At 37.4% G+C, this 20140-nt stretch overlaps 1 protein-coding gene across 1 annotated transcript in view; it reads right to left on the bottom strand.

Annotated features, from left to right (window-relative positions):
• Nucleotides 1-20140, bottom strand: part of ACVR1C (activin A receptor type 1C) — a 126591-nt gene that overhangs the window by 41745 nt on the left and 64706 nt on the right. Inside the window, exons 3-4 of the mRNA XM_010330082.2 lie at nucleotides 3341-3580; nucleotides 57-287 (exon numbers count right to left, since the gene is read on the bottom strand). Of these exons, the coding sequence (XP_010328384.2) occupies nucleotides 57-287; nucleotides 3341-3580 (471 nt within the window). The remainder of the gene's footprint in view (nucleotides 1-56; nucleotides 288-3340; nucleotides 3581-20140) is intronic.

Here is a 20140-nt window from a genome sequence, read left to right as displayed (position 1 = left end):
TCTCATCTGATAATAGACATTTTTTTACTTGCTGAACCCAGTTACATTGGAAATACCTTTGTTGTCAGCAGCAATGAAACCAAGGATGTTTTCATGTCGTAGCATGACCGTCTGGTAAATTTCTGCCTCACGAAACCAAGATCTTTCATCTCTGGAGGAGAATATTTTCACAGCCACGTCTTCCCCACACCATCTTCCATGCCACACCTCACCAAATCTACCTTTTCCTACTATTTCCTGAAGTACAATCGTCCTTGCAATTGTCCTTTGAACCAACAGAGGTAGACCTAACCAAAGAAAAGAGAGAATTGATTATTAAACACAAATACCAGAAAATAACTCTCATAATTATCACTGGTTTTAGATAAAAAAGCAAACATTTAAATTCTTTAATGATTTTATCTATTTTGAAAAAATAAGTACCATTATAGCAAACTTATTTAATGTCAAAGCATGCTGAAAAAATACTTGAAATTATGAATATGAATTTGTCTTCTCATATTCACAAGTAAACATTTTTTAAACATATCCTGCTGCTGCAGATATCTGATTTCCAAGAATTGCTGCAAATCTCCTTCATTTGTCCATCAAAGTCAGTCAGGTTACTAAGTACACAAGAGTAAAAGCAAAAAAAAAAAAAAAAAAAAAAAAAAAACCGTGTTAGCCTCTAAAATAAAATGTATGGTTCCTGGTACAACTGGAAGAGCAAAATAATTCTTTGTGAATTTTTTCAAAACCCAGCTAAAATTGGAAAGTGAAGAATCAAATGCAATGATCAAGTGAGATAATGATATTGCACTAAAAGCAAGATATAGTCAAAGAAGATAATCAAATGAAAATTTTCTGTGGAACAAAAAAACTTTTCAAAGAAAATATATCCAGAGTGTATGTATAATGCTTATATTCTTTGAACTCCTAACTCTTCCTCTAGAATTCTGTTGCAAATACGTAATGCGAAATGTAGAAAAATTTATGTCAAGATGTTTTAATACCTCATTATTAGTAACAGGAAAAAATAAGGAAAAGTGTCAGGTAATGGAATAATTGTGAAATAAAGTGCAGAGATTAAGAGCACAGATAAGAAAGACATGCGTTCAAATTTCAGCTCTGCCACCTGGTTGGTAATCATGGGCAAGCTGTTTCACCTGTCTGAGCTTTAGCTCCTTCATCTGAAAAACTGGGAACAATAAATATTATCCATATCATAGAGATGATATGAGAATTAATAAGCAAATTAAGCATCTAGCACTGTATCTAGCATATTACATGCACATATTACATATTACATGGCTTACTTAGAGCCAATAATAATTATGATGCTTATGAAAAGGTATTTAATAACATAAAAAATACTTTTGCTATACTATTGAATGAAAACAGCACAGTACATTTTATTCTTATAAATAAGTGTACCTAGCTATTCAAAATATGCACAGAAAATAAGACTGAAAAGGAAATATGCTAAACGTTATGATGGTCATTTAGTGAAACTGGGTGAGTTATGATAGTCTTCTTTCTAATTTTCTACATTTTCTTAATTTCCACAATAGATATTTATTACTCTTCAGATCAAAGGAAAAATAGTTAAAGAGGATACAGCCTACATTTATTCTGAAAAGTCACATTTAGTTATTGTTGTTGTACTTAGACAGCTAGGGAACCCTCATAGCAATGAGCCCATAGCTCGTGAGAACTTTGGTCCACGCACCTAAAATGAGTCACTGTTCATTCATATGTTCCCACATGAACATATAAGCACAAGCTAAATAAGAGCAGACTATAAATCTGCTGTTATGGATCTCAACAATTAGTCACAAAACCCTACAGGCAGAAAGGGAGGGGGAAAAGGGGAAAGGGAGGAAAGGAGGGAGAGAAGGCAGTCTTCTAGCCAATAATTTAATTTGGATTCCAGTTTTTAAAACTTTGCAGTTTGGGGGTTTTCTTACTACTATTCTTCCTTTGAAAGACGCTACCTAATGTATACAGTGAGGGTGTAAACATTTAGACTTCATCAGTGGGAGGGCAGGTGATTTTGTCCCAGAAGGAGCAAACTATCTGGGTTCGATTATGCTTTTCTTTTCTGATGAATCCAAAGCTGCTTCCTGCTAACTACGGATGCACATAGAGACGTTATCACCCCTCTGTTGCCTACATCTGTTAATTGTGCCTGCTTGGATTTTCCTGAAAGACATTGGCAAGGGAGTTCTTCAAAACGTTGGGCTATAACATGGGGAGAAATGATAGATACAGGTGAGGGGAAGGAAGGCAGCAAACCACACTGCCATGTGTGTACCTATGCAACAATCTTGCATGTTCTTCACATGTACCACCAAACCTAAAACGCAAAAAAAAAAAAAAAAAAAAAGTTGGGCTATATAATGATTCTTCCAAAACAAGAAGAAATGCAGGGGCTTCTGAAGTGGCTCACCTATGGTCACTCTTGTTCATATTTCTGTAAACCACAAGCTGGGAGGATTTGTGGATACATATATGAAAGTAGGGAATCCCCTACCATTTTAGGAAGTTTGTTACTCTGGGGAAAAACTGCCCCACCCACACCACCACCCACTCACCCCACCTCATGTCAAAAAAAAAAAAAACCCTTCAAATGCATTGTGTTGTGAGAAAGGCTCATTTAGGCTATAATACTATAATACAGGCTGGTACTCTGAATGCTTTACCAGGGGTTCTGGAGTTCCATTAAAGAGGAAGAGAGTTATTAACGTCATGTCACCATAACCAGCAAAAGCTAGCACAGCAATGCTGAGCTGCTCTCTTTAATCTTCTGTTTCTTTGCTTTAAGAACAGATGAGTTCCCTGTTAACTTCACATACATCCCAGGGGGTATCTACAGATTCTGAAAATCTTTATAACCATAAGCAAAATTGATCAAAGAACACACTTTGTATAACCATCTTTCCCTCAGAACTCAACACCTTAAATACTAGAACCCTAACATTTTTGTGTCCATAAAACATTACCAAGAAAGCAATAGTGATTGTTAGTAATCATAACAGAGGGAGGGAGGGAGGAGAGAAGGGAAACTGCTTTCTTACTTCAGAAATAAATTCTGAAGGAAAGTGAACATAAGAATCTGAACACCTAAAGCTACAAAAAGCAACTTGAGAAGACTTAATTCTATAGGCCACAATGGTTTTTCTCTTCATCAAATACTAAAAGGAGTTCCTATACCAGAGCTCACCATGTATCCTTTCAAGATGAAATGCATAATATCATTATTATATCATTTATTAAAATATCATTTTGGGCCATTTTGGTTAAAATGTTTTTATTTTAAATAAAGAGTTGTCTTATGAAAAAATGGACAACGGTCACATACCAGAGCCAGAGCCAGAGGCAGTCACATCATAAATCAGATCTTTTAGGGTTTTTCCAGCATTTACCAGGTTGCACTCAGAAAATGGTTCCTCCACATTCGGTCTCTTTTTCTTCCTGTAGGAGCACTGTCGACCCTGGCATGCCCATATTGTCAGCATCACAGCTATGGACAGGAGGCAAACAGGCACAGTAATAATGATGGCCAGCTCCATGGGTCCAAGTTTTGGGGCATTTGGTGATGCTACAGTTTAAAGAAGAAAAAACATGATCATAAATCAACACATTTTAAGTATTTTTGGAATTGGAATCACCAAAATTTCACATCCAGAATATGCACCTACACAGTATGCACTTATATTCATTGATAAAGAGTCTCTGTGGTATCAGCAAAGATGGAGAAAGGAAAATGATATTAGGCTGCAGCTAGGAATGGTTATGGCACGTGACAATTAGCAATATGATTAGGATAATGGAAACTAGCACATGGGATCTGTTTTTAGGATCTCTGAAGCATTTGACTCTTTTCTGTCTACTATTTTCCCTCCATTATTCAGCAGGACATTTTATTAATTATTATTATTATTATTTTGAGATGGAGTCTCACTCTATCACCCAGGGCTGGAGTGCAGTGGGGCGATCTGGGCTCACTGCAACTACCACCTCCCAGGTTCAGGCAATTCTCCTGCCTCAGCCTCCTGAGTAACTGGGACTACAGGTGCCTGCCACCATGCCCGGCTAATTTTTGTATTTTTCTATAGACAGGGTTTCACAATGTTGGCCAGGATAGCCTCGAACTCCTGACCTCAGGTGACCCACCCACCTCGGCCTCCCAAAGTGCTGGGATTACAGGTGTAAGCCACCATTCCTAACCATTGCAGTCAACTTTTAATGCAGGTACATTGATTCTTTCATGCCAAAATAATTATTGGGCTCTTGCAATGTGTTGTCGCTATTCCAGGTGCTGGAGATACAATGGTGAGGAAAGAGCCCAAATCCCTGTTCTTGAATCATATATGTTCTCATACATCTATGACACAGATGTTTAACACAAAAGCAAGAAATAATAGCACTATGAAAAAAAAAGAAGCAAAGAAGAGAGAGGGAGTGATGGTGGGATGAAAAGGATTAAGAAAAGGACTGTGAATTTTATTCTAAGAAGTTGTTTCAGGGTTTCGGTAGGACAGAAATATGATCTAACTTTTATTCTAAGTGGCCACTGTGTGAATAGACACTAGAGAAGCAAGAATAAAAGTGAACAGGCCAATTAGAAACCTAAAGCAAGAAGCCAGTTGGGAGACCAGGATGTTGAGTGACAACCTTACCTAAAATAGCACTTATTTCCCTGTTCACTCTCTAGACCCTTGTCCTGCTTGATTTTAATTCCTAGCTCTAATCGCCACTTGACACATATACTCATTTATTTATTGCCCAATTCCCTCCAGAGGTCACGAGCTTCGGGAGAGGAAGAAGTTTGCCTGCGTTGTTCCCAGCCATATGTCCAGTGTTTACAATGATGCCTGACACATAGTAGATGATCAGCAAATAGTTCTTAAATGACAGAATTACTAAAAGTTCTACTAGTGGTATTCCCATAAGAGACAAGACTTTTCATTTTAGAAAAAATAAATGTGATCATTGAAACCAAGTAACATAAGGATATAATTAAATTTGTGATTCTAATTTTAAAAACACATGAAGCCAATTTTTTTGCTTAAACTTCATCTTGCATTTAAGAAATCTTTTTTTAATTTAGAAAAAAAGTGATACATGAAAAATCTATGATGACAGATAATTTCCTGTGTGTTTGAAAGAAGTTATTTTGACACTTGAAACTGACACATTGTTCATTTCCTTTTCATTGACTAAAGATAGCCTCTGCATCAATCCATTCCATCCCCTTGTCCTACTACTACAGTGTTTTGTTTTTAATAAATCTTAGAGTGTATTTGATAGAATATGGGAGCAGAATTGAGGAGACTTAGGTTCTCAAACATCAAGGAGAAGGAGAGAAATCCAGGTTCGAGAGAGAGAGAGAAACCCAGCTTCACCTCTGGGCTACCATCTTCTTGCTGTGAACCTTTGGCAAACTGCCTCCCCAGCTGATTCTCCATCGGCCAGAAAAACGATGGGAGGTCATGCTTGGAAAGCAATAGCTGGACACCTGCACCTTAGTATCTCAACAAATGGCAATGATAATGGCCTTGATAGTTTTGCCATTCGCCAGATGTCCTCCTTTGCACTAACAATGCTAGAGAGCACAATACATTAGATGTTCTTGCATTTTACCTACAATGTGTCAAAAAATGCATGACTATCATTTGAAAACAAATATTATTTAATTCTGAAGGAAAAAAGAATCAAATTCCTCACAAATGTGTTTTTAGAGATTTCACCATAATGCCAAAGATAGTAGTCTATCTACTATCAGTAAGTAAAAGATTTAAAATTGTTAAGTGAACTTCAGAAATGAACATAATCCATGCTGTTCTGCTACTTTTCACTGATTACCAGCTTTTCTTCTCCTGAGTGTTTCAGAATTCCTCTGAAATTATTAGTAGTTGTACAGGTGCATATGAGGAGAAGTTGGCCTAGAATGAGTGTTCTTAGAATAGGTATTAAAAGAATTCTCTGACTTGGCTTTGCTTTAGTAATCATCAGCCATGTTACTTCCAACCTCTAAAGTTTGCTGCTAAAAAATGATTTTATTGTGTATTTCCCAATGATCTTCCAAACTGTCTCTATATTTTTATGTCTGCACAAAGGTATTCCAATTTTTTTAAAAAGCCACAGAATGCATTTAATCTCCTGTATCTTACATAAACATCTATTTAAATGTGGTTTTAAATATACAATTCCACTGTTGAATACATTTACATGACTAAATTTTATTTTGATATGTGTTATTAGAAACTATCTATATAAATAACAGCATTAAGAAGCTTATTGATCATCTTCATTTTTGTAAAGCTCTATTAAGCAGAGCTCAGATCATCACTATAGCAACTAATTAAGAAGCAAAAGGTCAGCAACACTGAAAAGAGAATAATCTCCATGAAAGTGCACTGCTTTAGTGATGGCTGTGACTCTCAGAGATGTTTATTACAGATGAGCAATATTTCTACTTTTGTGAACAAATTTACCAATATGAGTTAGTAAGGAAAAAAGATTACTCAGCTACAAAAAGTCTAGCAACACCATTCAGTAAGAACTCCTTAAACACTGAGGAATTTTAAAAGCAAACATTTGTGAAACTATGCTTTAAACCAAATGTTGATGATAATCACTAGAGGGGATAAATGAAGAAAAACTGTAGTCTACATCCAGCAAATCATGGTACAAGAAGACAATCATGCAGCTAAGAATACATTTCAATAATAGTTAACTTTGATGAACATATTAATTTTTCTAGCAGGTTTTACATTCTTGATCACAGGAAAACTCATTATTTGATAGGTCACAATTTAGGGGATCTTCTGTGCCAAGTGAGATGCATACTCCATGGAATTAGCAGCTCCATGCGGGGACCTATTAAATCCCAAAAGTGAGGTGGGAGGAGTGCCGCATTGTTAATTCAAGTGATCTCCCTCCTTAGAAAATTAGATCGAAGAGGATAAGGAAAATGAGAGAAAAGGACTAACCCAGAAAGGTGAGGGCCTAGCTGACAAATTTTCCCCCAAATGAGCCCTACAATATGTTAAACTGAGAAAATGCCAGGGAAGGAAGCATTAACAAGATAGCAAGAAGAGAAGGGGGAAGGGAGAGAAGGAGAAGAAAGGAAGCAAGAGGAAAGAAAGGAAGGAGGGAAACAAGGAGGCAGGGAGGAAAGGAAGAAAAAGAGGTAGGGAAGGAGGAGAAAGGGAGAGAAGGAGGGAGGATAGGAAAGAAAGAAAGGGAGGGAGGGAGGGAGGGAGGAAGGGAGGAAGGAAGGGAGGAAGGGAGGCAAGCAAGGAAGGGAATTTTAATGTATCTTTGTAAGTTTTTCAACTCTCCCTGGAGATCTGTGTGGAACTGGTGATTGTGAAAGTCACTGGTGATTGCCACTCCCCAAGTGAAGATTTAGTTTAGATCCATCAGTTTCTCCCAAAACAGTTTACTATTCCCACTGCCTCCTCGCTACTTCCTATTTCTTACTTTAAGGAGAACCTCAAGATGAAAAGAAAAAGATAAGACAATGCAGGCATGATCCCCACATTTTCTTCCCTGCTCCTTCTTTATTAAAAATATGAAAAAGTATTGATGTTCATGAGATTTACATGACCTTCAAATTAATTTACATTTCCTTACCATATACTATAAGAAGGAGATGGCTGTGTGAACCTGAAGAAGTCAGTTTCTCAAGATGAATCTTGAATTGCAAACTGGGCCTAAATTTAAAATAGAGCCAAGTGGCCATTTGCTAACTAGAGACTACACATATACTGTGAGTTCCCAGAAAAGCCATACATCTGCTTAACTTTGGAACTTTCATAACTAACTGTTCTTGCCCATGTTACCTGAATCAAACAAGAGGCTGTGGCCTGCATCAACCAATCAGAACTAAGCAAGTTTTCACAAGAGGACCTGACTGAAAACCTAAATGGGAACTTCCTCTATAAAAGCCAAACAAACCCGGCATTTGTTCTCTTCAGTTTAAGCTGAGGACTGTTTCTTCCCAGTTTGCAAACTGTTTACCAGAATAAAATCTCTTTCCTCTAAATTCCTTCTCAGAACTTTTGTTCACACTTAGAAGTGGACGTATGTACTTGATCAATTGCCTCAAATAATTCATATTGACTACTGGCATTGAAATCTTCTAGTACAATACCTACATTTCAATTTACAGACACGGTTCCCCACTATATTTAAATGGCAATCAGCTGACTATGAACAAAGGCATTACAATGGAGTGATATATTAGAAACCCTCTGAGAATAGAGGGAGTGAAGAGATATTTCCCGCTGGAAAATTATTTAGAAACAAATTCAGGGGTGAAATAAAACAGAGAACTTCATCCAATCAAAGTACATTCTTGTAAAACTTTTCAAGGTTAGTGCTTCCATCCCAAAAGTCACTGTAGTTTTGCATTAAACCCACTCTGCATCCTATTATTAATAGTTTTTGCTGAGTAAAAAGATATCAGTTTGCAAGGTTCAATTCATGAAGATATAACTATTAATATCAAGTCTTCAACTGCTCTCTCACTCCCCTTAACCCATAAAAAAGAAAGCATTTCTTCCTCCAGCTTGTGGGCTTTGAAATGTTCTCAGATAACACACCAACCAAAAAGCAATATTGCTGGAGATGCTTTTTGATGGGTCTGTTTCTGTCCTGGCACCGGGGAGAAATGCCACCACCATCAACTGAATGATGTGATGATGTTCTGTCCATCCACCCCTATAAACCCATGACACGGTCCTGTGACATCATTTAAACGGCCTTTATTTAGTTCACAGTTTTCATGGGGGAAAGAAGTGGAAATAATATATACAGCTGGAATAGAAGAGAGAATATACAACCACTACAACATTTGAAGCTAGCTCATTTATTAGTTCAATAGGAATAATTGCTTTGTCAAAAACAGAGTGACATGTTAAGCAATGAGAAATCTCCCAAATCATCATGATTAACCTCCCTTAAACTGACACTTCACAGCATCCTAAAATGTGGGTACTATTATTTCCAATATTTGCTAGATGGTAACGAGAACACATTTCTAACTGGTTTATTGATGCTTTACTAAGTTGGTTCAAAGACTAGCTCCAAATGGATTGCTTTGTATGCACTGACTAAAAACAACTCTCAAGAGGAAATGCCAGAAAAGCAGGGCAGAGTCCACTTCCTTATGGAATTTAAGATCTACTATGTAATCTATGACCCATCTAGAGAACAATTCCCAAACAACTTCACAAGCAAAAATATGGAGAAGGTTGGGCGTGGTGGCTTACACCTATAATCTAGCACTTTGGGAGGCCAAGATGGGCAGATCATGAGGTCAAGAGATCGAGACCATCCTAGCCAACATGGTGAAACCCCGTCTCTACTAAAAATACAAAAATTATTTCTCCACATCCTCTCCAGCATCTGTTGTCTCCAGATTTTTTAATGATCACCATTCTAACTGGCGTGAGATGGTATCTCAATGTAGTTTTGATTTGCATTTCTCTAATGACTAGTGACGATGAGCATTTTTTCATATGTTTGTTGGCTTCAGGTACGTCTTCTTTTGAAAAGTGTCTGTTCATGTCCTTCACCCACTTTTGAAAGGGCTTGTTTGTTTTTTTTTCTTGTAAATCTGTTTTGGTTCATTGTAGATTCTGGATATCAGCCCTTTGTTAGATGGGTAGATTGCAAAAATTTTTTCCCATTCTTTTCATTGCCGATTCACTCTAATGACTGTTTCTTTTGCTGTGCCGAAGCTGTGGAGTTTGATTAGGTCCCATTTGTCTATTTTGGCTTTTGTTGCCAATGCTTTTGGTGTTTTGGTCATAACTCCTTGCCTACGCTTATGTCCTGAATGGTTTTGCCTAGATTTTCTTCTAGGAATTTTATTTAGGTCTTATGTTTAAGTCTTTAATCCATCTGGAGTTAATTTTAGTGCAAGGTGTCAGGAAGGGGTCCAGTTTCTGCTTTCTTCACATGGCTAGCCAGTTTTCCCAACACCATTTACTAAACATGGAGTCCTTTCCCCATTGCTTGTTTTTGTCAGGTTTGTCAAAGATCGGATGGTTATAGATGTGTGGTGTTGTCTCCAAGGCCTCTGGGTCTCTTCCATTGGTCTACATCTCTGTTTTGATACCAGTACCATGCTGTTTTGATTACTGTAACCTTGTAGTATATTTTGAAGTCAGGTAGTGTGATGCCTCCCACTTTGTTTTTCTTGCTTAGAATTGACTTGGCTATGCGGGCTCTCTTTTGGTTCCATATGAAGTTTAAGGTGTTTTTTTCCAGTTCTGTGAAGAAGGTCATTGGTAGCTTGATGGGGACAGCATTGAATCTGTAAATTACACTGTTGGTGGGAGTGTAAATTAGTTCAACCATTGTGGAAGACAGTGTGGCAATTCCTCAAGGACCTAGACCTAGAAATTCCATTTGACCCAGCAATCCCATTACTGGGTATATATCCAAAGGATTATAAATCGTTCTGCTATAAGGACACATGCACACCAATGTTCATTGCAGCACTGTTTACAATAGCAAAGACCTGGAACCAACTCAAATGCCCATCGATGATAGACTGGACAGGGAAAATGTGGCACATATACACCATGGAATACTATGCAGCCATCAAAAACGATGAGTTTGTGTCCTTTGTAGGGACATGCATGAACCTTGGAAACCATCATTCTCAGCAAACTGACACAAAAATAGAAAATGAAACGCCGCATGCTCTCACTCATAGGTGAGTGTTGAACAATGAGAACACATGGACACAGGGAGGGAAGCATCACACACTGGGGTCTGTCGGGGCAAAATAGGGGAGGGACAGTGGGTGGTGGGGAGTTGGGGAGAGATAGCATGGGGAGAAATGCCAGATATAGGTGATGGGAAGGAAGGCAGCACATCACACTGCCATGTGTGTACCTATGTGATAATCTTGCATGTTCTTCACATGTACCCCAAAACCTAAAAGGCAATAAAAAAAAATTTAAAAATACAAAAATTAGCTGGGCGTCATGGTGTGCACCTCTAGTCCCAGCTACTTGGGAGGCTGAGGCAGGAGAATTGCTTGAACCAGGGAAGCGAAGGTTGCAGTGAGCTGAGATGGTGTCACTGCACTCCAGCCTGGTGACAGAGCAAGACTCCATCTCAAAAAAAAAAAAAAAGAGAGAAAGAAAAAGAAAAATGGAGAAAACTTTAAGAGCAGGGGAGGAGGCCCAAGACTAAACAAAGAAGAAGTTGAATCCCTGAAAAAAACAATAACAAGTTCTGAAATTGAGACAGTAATACATAGCCTAACAACAACAACAACAAAAGCCCAGGACCAGACAGATTCACAGCCAAATTCTACCAGATGTACAAAGAGGAGCTGGTACCATTCCTTCTGAAACTATTCCAAACAATGGAAAAGGAGGGACTCCTCCCTAATTCATTTTATGATGCCAGCATCATCCTGATACCAAAACCTGGTAGAGACACAACAAAAAAAAGAAAGCTTCAGGCCAATATCCCCGATGAACATCAATGTGAAAATGCTTAATAAAATACTGGCAAACCAAATCCAGCAGTACATCAAAAAGTTTAACCATCACAATCAAGTCGGCTTCATCCCTGGGATGCAAGGCTGGTTCAACATACACAAATCAATAAATGTAATCCATCACATAAACAAAACCAATAATAATTTTGACTTTTGCTGTCATTGCTTTTGGGGTTTTAGGTATGAATTCTTTGCCCATACCTATGTCCTAAATAATATTGCCTAGGTCTTCTTCTAGGGTTTTTATGGGTTTAGGTCTTACATTAAAGTCTTTAATCCATCTTGAGTTGATTTTTGTACAAGGTGTAAGGAAGGGATCCAGTTTCAGCTTTCTGCATATGGTTAGCTAGTTTTCCCAACACCACTTATTAAATAGGAAATCCTTTTCCCACTGCTTGTTTTTCTCAGGTTTGTCAAAGATCAGATGGTTATAGATGTGTGGTGTTATTGCTAAGGCCTCTGTTCTGTTCCATTGGTCTACATATCTGTTTTGGTAGCAGTACCATGCTGTTTTGCTTATTGTCGCCTTCTAGTATAGTTTGGGGTCATATAGCGTGATGCCTCCAGCTTAGTCGTTTTTGCTTAAGGTTGTCTTGGCTATAAAGGCTCTTTTTTGGTTCTACATGAAATTTAAAGTAGTTTTTTCCAATTTTGTGAAGAAAGTCAGTGGTAGCTCGATGGGGATAGCATTGAATCTATAAATTAATTTGGGCAGTATCTGGTCATTAGAGAAATGCAAATCAAAACCACACTGAGATAACATCTCACACCAGTTAGGATGGTGATCATTAAAAAGACAGGAAACAACAGATGCTGGAGAGGATGTGGATAAACAGAAACACTTTTACATTGTCGGTGGGAATGTAAATTAGTTCAACCATTGGGGAAGACAGTGTAGCAACTCCTGAAGGATCTAGAACTAAAAATACCATTTGATCCAGCAATCCCATTACTGTATATATACCCAAAGAACTATAAATCATTCTACTATAAAGACACATGGACACATATGTTTATTGTGGCACTAATCACAATAGCAAAGACTAGGAACCAACCCAAATGCCCATCAATAACAAACTGGATAAAGAAAATGTGTCACATATACACCACAGAATACTATGCAGCCATAAAAAAGGATGAGTTCATGTCCTTTGCAGGAACATGGATGAAATTGGAAACCATCTTTTTCAGCAAACTAACAGAAACAGAAAACCAAACACCACGTGTTCTCACTCTTAAATGGGAGTTGAATAATGAGAACAAATGGACACAGGGAGGGGAACATCACATACTGGGTCCTGTAAGGAGGGGAGGGATAGTATTAGGAGAAATACCTAACGTAGATAACGGGTTGACAGATGCAGCAAACCAGCACGGCACATGTATACCTATGTAACAAATCTGCACGTTCTGCACATGTACCCTAAAACTTAAAGCATAATTTTTAAAAAGTGACAAAAACCACATGATTATATCAATAGATGCAAAAAAGACTTTCTATAAAATACAACATCCCTTGATGTTAAAAACTCTCAATAAATTGGTATTCATGGAACATATCTTTTTTTTTTATTTTTTTTATTTTTTTATTGCATTTTAGGTTTTGGGGTACATGTGATGAACATGCAAGATTGTTGCATAGGTACACACATGGCAGTGTGCTTTGCTTCCTTCCGTCCCCTCACCTGTGTCTGTCATTTCTCCCCATGCTATCTTTTCCCACCTCCCCACCCCCCGCCCCTCCCCCATTTCCCCCCAACGGATCCCAGTGTGTAGTGCTCCCCTCCCTGTGTCCCTGTGTTCTCATTGTTCAACACCCGCCTATGAGCGAGAATATACGGTGTTTGATTTTCTGCTCTTGTGTCAGTTTGCTGAGAATAATGGTTTCCAGGTTCATCCATGTCCCTACAAAGGATGTGAACTCATCGTTTTTGATGGCTGCATAATATTCCATGGTGTATATGTACCACATTTTCCCTATCCAGTCTATCATCGTTGGGCATTTGGGTTGGTTCCAGGTCTTTGCTATTGTAAACAGTGCTGCAATGAACATTCGTGTGCACGTGTCCTTGTAGTAGAATGATTTATAATCCTTTGGATATATACCCAGTAATGGGATTGCTGGGTCAAATGGGATTTCTATTTTTAGGTCCTTGAGGAATCGCCACACTGTCTTCCACAATGGTTGAATTAATTTACATTCCCACCAACAGTGTAAAAGTGTTCCTATTTCTCCACATCCTCTCCAGCATCTGTTGCTTCCCGATTTTTTAATGATCGCCATTCTAACTGGTGTGAGATGGTATCTCAATGTGGTTTTGATTTGCATTTCTCTGATGACCAGTGATGATGAGCATTTTTTCATATGTTTGTTGGCCTCCCGTATGTCTTCTTTTGTAAAGTATCTGTTCATATCCTTTGCCCATTTTTGAATGGGCTTGTTTGCTTTTTTCTTGTAGATCTGCTTTAGTTCTTTGTAAATTCTGGATATCAGCCCCTTGTCAGATGGGTAGGCTGCAAAAATTTTTTCCCATTCTGTTGGTTGCCGATTCACTCTGCTGACTGTTTCTTTTGCCGTGCAGAAGCTGTGGAGTTTGATTAGGTCCCATTTGTCTATTTTGGCTTTTGTTGCCATTGCTTTTGGCGAACCTGACAAAAACAAGCAATGGGGAAAGGACTCCCTGTTTAATAAATGGTGTTGGGAAAACTGGCTAGCCATGTGCAGAAAGCAGAAACAGGACCCCTTCCTGACACCTTACACCAAAATTAACTCCAGATGGATTAAAGACTTAAACATCAGACCTAATACCATAAAAACCTTAGAAGAAAATCTAGGCAAAACCATTCAGGACATAGGTGTAGGCAAGGACTTCATGACCAAAACGCCAAAAGGAACATATCTTAAAACAATAGCCTTATTTATGACAACCACACAGCCAATATCATACTGAATGGGCAAAAGCTGAAAGCATTCCCTTTGAAAACTGGCACAAAATAAGGATGCTCCCTCTCACCACTCTTATTGAAAACAGTATTGGAAGTTTTGGACCAGGCAATCTGGCAAGAAAAAGAAACAAAGCATATTCAAATAGGAAGAGAGGAAGTCAAATTGTCTCTGTTTGCAGAGGACATAATTCTGTATTTAGAAAACTCCATCATCTCAGCCCAAAAATTCCTTAAGCTGATAAACAAACTCAGAAAAGTCTCAGGATATAAAATCAATGTGCAAAACTCATAAGCGTTCCTACACACCAACAGTAGACAAGCAGAGATCCAAATTAAGAATACACCCCCATTCACAATTGCTACAAAGACAATAAAGTACCAGGAATACTGCTAACAAGAAACGTGAAGGACTTTGAAGAACTACAAACCACTGCTCAAGAAAATAAGAGAGGACAGAAACAAATGGAAAAACATTCCATCCTCATAGATAGGAAGAATCAATATTGTGAAAATGGCCATACTGCCTAAATTAATCTATAGATTCAATGTTATTACCATCAAACTACCATTGACATTCTTCACAGAATTAGAAAAAACTACTTTAAATTTTATATGGAACCAAAAAAGAGCTTGTATAGCTAAGACAATCCAGAACAAAGCTGGAGGAGGTATCATGCTACCTGACTTCAAACCATTCTACAAGGCTACAGTAACCAAAACAGCATGGTACTGGTATCAAAAAAGATATATAGACCAATGGAACAGAACAGAGACATCAGAAATAACACTACACATCTACAACCATCTGATCTTTGACAAGCCTGACAAAAACAAGCAATGGGGAAAATATTCTCTATTTAATAAATGGTGCTGGGAAAACTGGCTAGCCATATGCAGAAAACTGAAACTGGATCCCTTCCTTACACATTATACAGAAATTAACTCAAGATGCATTAAATCCTTAAACTTAAAGCCAAAATCTGTAAAAAAAAATCCTAGAAGAAAACCTAGGCAATATTATTCAGGACATAGGCATGGGCAAACATTCAATGATAAAAATGCCAAAAGCAATTGCAACAAAAGCCAGATTTGATAAACAGGATCTAATTAAACTAAAGAGCTGCTGTACCGCAAAAGAAACTATCATCAGAGTGAACAGGAAACCTACAGAATGGGAGAAAACTTTGACTATCTACCCATCAGACAAAGGTTTAATATCCAGAATCTACAAGGAACTTAAACAAGTTTACAAGAAACAAATAATCCCATCAAAAAATAGACAAAGGATATGGACACTCTCAAAAGAAGACATTTATACAGCCAACAAACATATGAAAAAAAAGCTCAACATTATTGATAATTAGAGAAATACAAATCAAAACCACAATGAGATACCATTTCATGCCAGTCAGAATGCCAATTATTAAGTCAGGAAACAACAGATGCTGACGAGGCTGTGGAGAAATAGGAACGCTTTTACACTGTTGTTGGTAGTATAAATTAGTTCAACCATTGTGGAAAACAGTGTGTTGATTCCTCAGGGATCTAGAACCAAGAATACCATTTGAGCCAGCAATCCCATTACTGGGTATATATCCAAAGAACTATAAATCATTCTACTATATAGACACATGCACATGTATGTTTATTGAAGCACTATATACAATAGCAAAGACATGGCACCAACCCAAAGGCCCAACAATGATAGACTGGATAAAGAAAATGTAGTACATTTACACCATGGAATACTTTGCAGCCATAAGCAGGAATGAGATCATGTCCTCTGCAGGGACATGGATGAAGCTGGAAGTCATCATCCTCAACAAACTAACATAGGAACAGAAAATCAAACGCTGTACATTCTCACTCGTAAGTGGGAGTTGAACAATGAGAACACATGGACCCTGGGAGGGGAACACACACATCGGAACCTGTTAGGGTGTTGGGGGGTGAGGGAAGGGAGAGTATTAGGACAAATAACCAATGTGTGTGGGGCTTAAGACCTAGATAATGGGTTGACAGGTACAGCAAAGCACCACGGCACACAAATACCTAAGTAACAAGCCTGCCCATTCAGCACATGTATTCCAGAACTTAAAGTAAAATTTAAATAATATATATTAAATAGTGGGGGAGGAGAAAAGTAAGAAAAAGATTATCATAAGATATTCCATTTATGATGAATCAGTCCAACATAAAAGAATATGTAATGGCACTTCGATAGGAATTTGAAGTAGAATGAGCTAAGGACCTAAGTCACAAACATCTTTTTTTTTTTTTTTTTTTTTTTTTTTTTGGTCTAATCCTCCTGTGTAAATCTGTACTTACTGGCTGCAGGCAGCTACCCCCTCTACTCTCCCATCTCTGATTCTCTTCCCTTAAAATAGTCACTTTACCTTCTTCACAGTGACCATTGTTAAGTTTCATCAAGAATCATCTAATTACAAGTTAATTATCTTAGATCCCTCCAACATACTCCATTTTCCATGCAGCAAATGGCCTTCCTTTTGCAAACAGCAAAAACAATTATGTCAGAGGGGTTATTTGGGGTCAATATGAATCTTACATAATGAAAAAGAGCAGAAGATTTTCTAATCTAGAGATCAAATCAAGCCATGACAGAGGCAGAAATAACATGACAATTATTTCTGCCTTTTAACTAAATCAAATGAACTATTGATAGGCCATTCCATTGTTCAGTGCTCAGTTTACATATGACTGTTTGCATAATAGTCTGGCCAGATTTCATAATTTCATAGCTGACAGGGAGTGCCATACATAAAAATATTTCCTGGACAAGTTCTCTTTGTGCTGCTGGTTGTCTGGGAGTAGTTGAGGAACATCAAGAGGCTGCAAATCTCCTTTTATCCATTAGCACTGGAATTTAAGAATAACATTTTTACACTTTAAAGAAACAAGAACACTGGATTAAAGAATATAATCATTGTCATAAAAAGTATGAAGAACTTTCACCCAAGCAGAGATAAGCTTAATAAAATGTAAGAAAAATATAAATAGGTTCCATACTTAGTTTTTTTTTTTTAATTTCAGGACACATACCCAGCTGAAATGATAGTCTCTTAATCTGTTATCAAAACACATATTCTCAAATGTCTGTAAAGAAATTAGATAGTAATTATTCAAAAAATAGTTTAGGGTTTCCTTTTTTCTTAAATCAACCTTTACATAAAAAAGAAAGTCTTTGAAAGCAGCACCCATATCTCAATCTCTCTGTTTCCCCAGCACATAGTACAAAGCTTTATTCACAGAAGACACTTAAAATATTGATGACAGGGGAAAGTTACAATTCTCTGTCCTAAAGTCTATGCTAGCATAACTTCTCCCACAGCTAATATATTCACACAAAGCAGCTTGTTCACATGGAAAAAACTGAATGTGGGATAATCACATTTTGACCTAGCTCACATATAACTTATGTATAGCTCAATGTCCTATATGTAATAATCACCTCAAAAATATTTGAGTAATAAAGTAATGGTATTTAAATAACTGGGAGAGTAAAGCCTTATATAATACAGAATCCTCAATTTAGAATTGGCTGTAAACTTTGCTTTCAATTTCCTATTACATCTCTATGAACCAAATTTCATAATGTAAATCAGTGTACTCATTTCTGGAGACAAGAAATGCCTCCTATACTAAACTTTGAAATACAAGTTCTGACTTTTAGATGCTTATATTTCAGTGCACCTTCCAAACAATATAGCACCACTCATTTTAGGGAAGAAAAGAGCCTGTCTGGTACACCTGTCAGGTGTGCCCTGAGTCCCCAGAGAGTGAGCTATAAATGGATTTGTACATGTGATGGCCGAACAATTCCAAGGGGTCCCATGAGTATTTCTCAGCATGCACATGTCACCTTTTCCTGACTAGAGCAATGAATTTATGTCTCAAATAGAAAACCAGAAGGAAGTTAAGAAACAACAGTGGATCTTTTAAAAGGAATGAAAATAACAAGACTTTTAAACTCCCAAAAGAAGAACATTCACTTTCTGAGTCTGCAATTCATACAATTAGAGTTTGCTTTAAAATCATTAGTTTTTGATAAATTTAATTTTAATGTTTTATCAGTTTATCTTCTTTCAGATACAAACTTTTGGTTTGGTTTAAAGTCTAGTGTAGACATATGCATAATCAATACGCATTATACACCTACCACAACTGATATAAATTATCAATTTTCCTTTTCCTCTTTACACAATAGAGAAAAGAACAGGAAGGCAGAAATTGTATTGAAGTTAATAAAGCAGCCACATTTTAATGTTTTGTCACATTTTCTTTCATAAATTATTTGAATTAGTGAAAAATATGGCATTATTAAAATAGCATATTGAAATCGGGAGGGAAAAATCAGAAATTACTACTACACTTACCCTTTTGAGCACTGTATGTTTTGGTAGCAAAATGGGAACAAAGATACCTGGAATTTGCAGGGTTTTTATTGAATAGTCTATTTCCATATGAAGGGCTATAATTAGTACAAGCATGAGCTAAGTAGCAATTCTTATCAAAATTAACCCTAAAAATTACCAGCTTCTCCAGCCTAGCCTTTCTGATCTTATTCTGGATGTCCATTTTCATGGACAATTTTAAGGTGTTCTTGATGCTATTTGACATGATTATGATTTCTCTGAGCATGACTCTGCTATTGCCCAGAGTCGACAGAAATCAATTCTATCACAAACCAAAATACGACCCAGCCATAAAAGAACCAAGCAACAAAATGGGATTCCTTCACATAGGAAAAAAGATACGAAATTGTATTAAACAGAAAAACTCAACTATGCTAAAATAGAACTAAACTATTAATAGTGGGAACTCTAGGCCAGTGGAGATAAGCTCAATACATAATGAATTAATGAATGAAATAAGAAAAGCCCATGCCCAACACATAAGTGTCAGTCACTGTTCAGCTCTGGCCAACTGATAGCATGAGGAGACATCAAGGATGCCATATCTTCTGAATTTTCAAAACCAGCCCAGAATCTGGATTTTTATATTAAGACTTTGTCTTCATCTATTCTGTAAAATAGTATACACTGGGTAACTTAAAAGGAACAGGAATTTATTTCTTATAGTTCTGGAGGCTAGGAAGTCTGAGATCAACTTGCCAGGAGATTGCATGTTTGGTGAAGGGCTGCTTTCTGTTTCATCGATGGCACCTTCTCCCTGTGTCCTGATATGGTGGAGGGAGCAAAAGAGCTCCCTTGGACCTGTTTTATGAGGGCACTACTCTTATTCATAAGGGCTCCACCCTGATGACCCAATCAAGTCAAAAGACTCCTACCGTCTAATACTGTCTCCTTCGAGGTTAGAATTTCAACATACGAATTTAGAGGGATCACATTCAGACCATAGCAGACTCTTAATGTTTAACATTATAAACAATTCATATTTCTTTTCCAGAAACTGTGTAGATCAAATAAAACCTGTCTATGGGCCTATCTCTTGGACAGGTTTTATTTGATCTACAAACAAAAATTCTACCTTCTATGGGCAGGTAGACTTGTTTTGCTGCTTCTCTGGATGACTTGCTTTGCTGCCTTCTGTGTTAATTAGAATTGGATTTAACTACAAATAACAGAGGAAGCCAAATAAATCAATTGTTTTTCTCCCTCATGGGAAACAGATCTGAAGATGGATAGTCCAACAGTAGCA

The sequence above is a fragment of the Saimiri boliviensis genome, chromosome 5 (assembly GCF_048565385.1).
Source record: "Saimiri boliviensis isolate mSaiBol1 chromosome 5, mSaiBol1.pri, whole genome shotgun sequence".
NCBI lineage: Eukaryota > Metazoa > Chordata > Mammalia > Primates > Cebidae > Saimiri > Saimiri boliviensis.
This window is presented reverse-complemented; position numbering and strand designations above follow the sequence as displayed.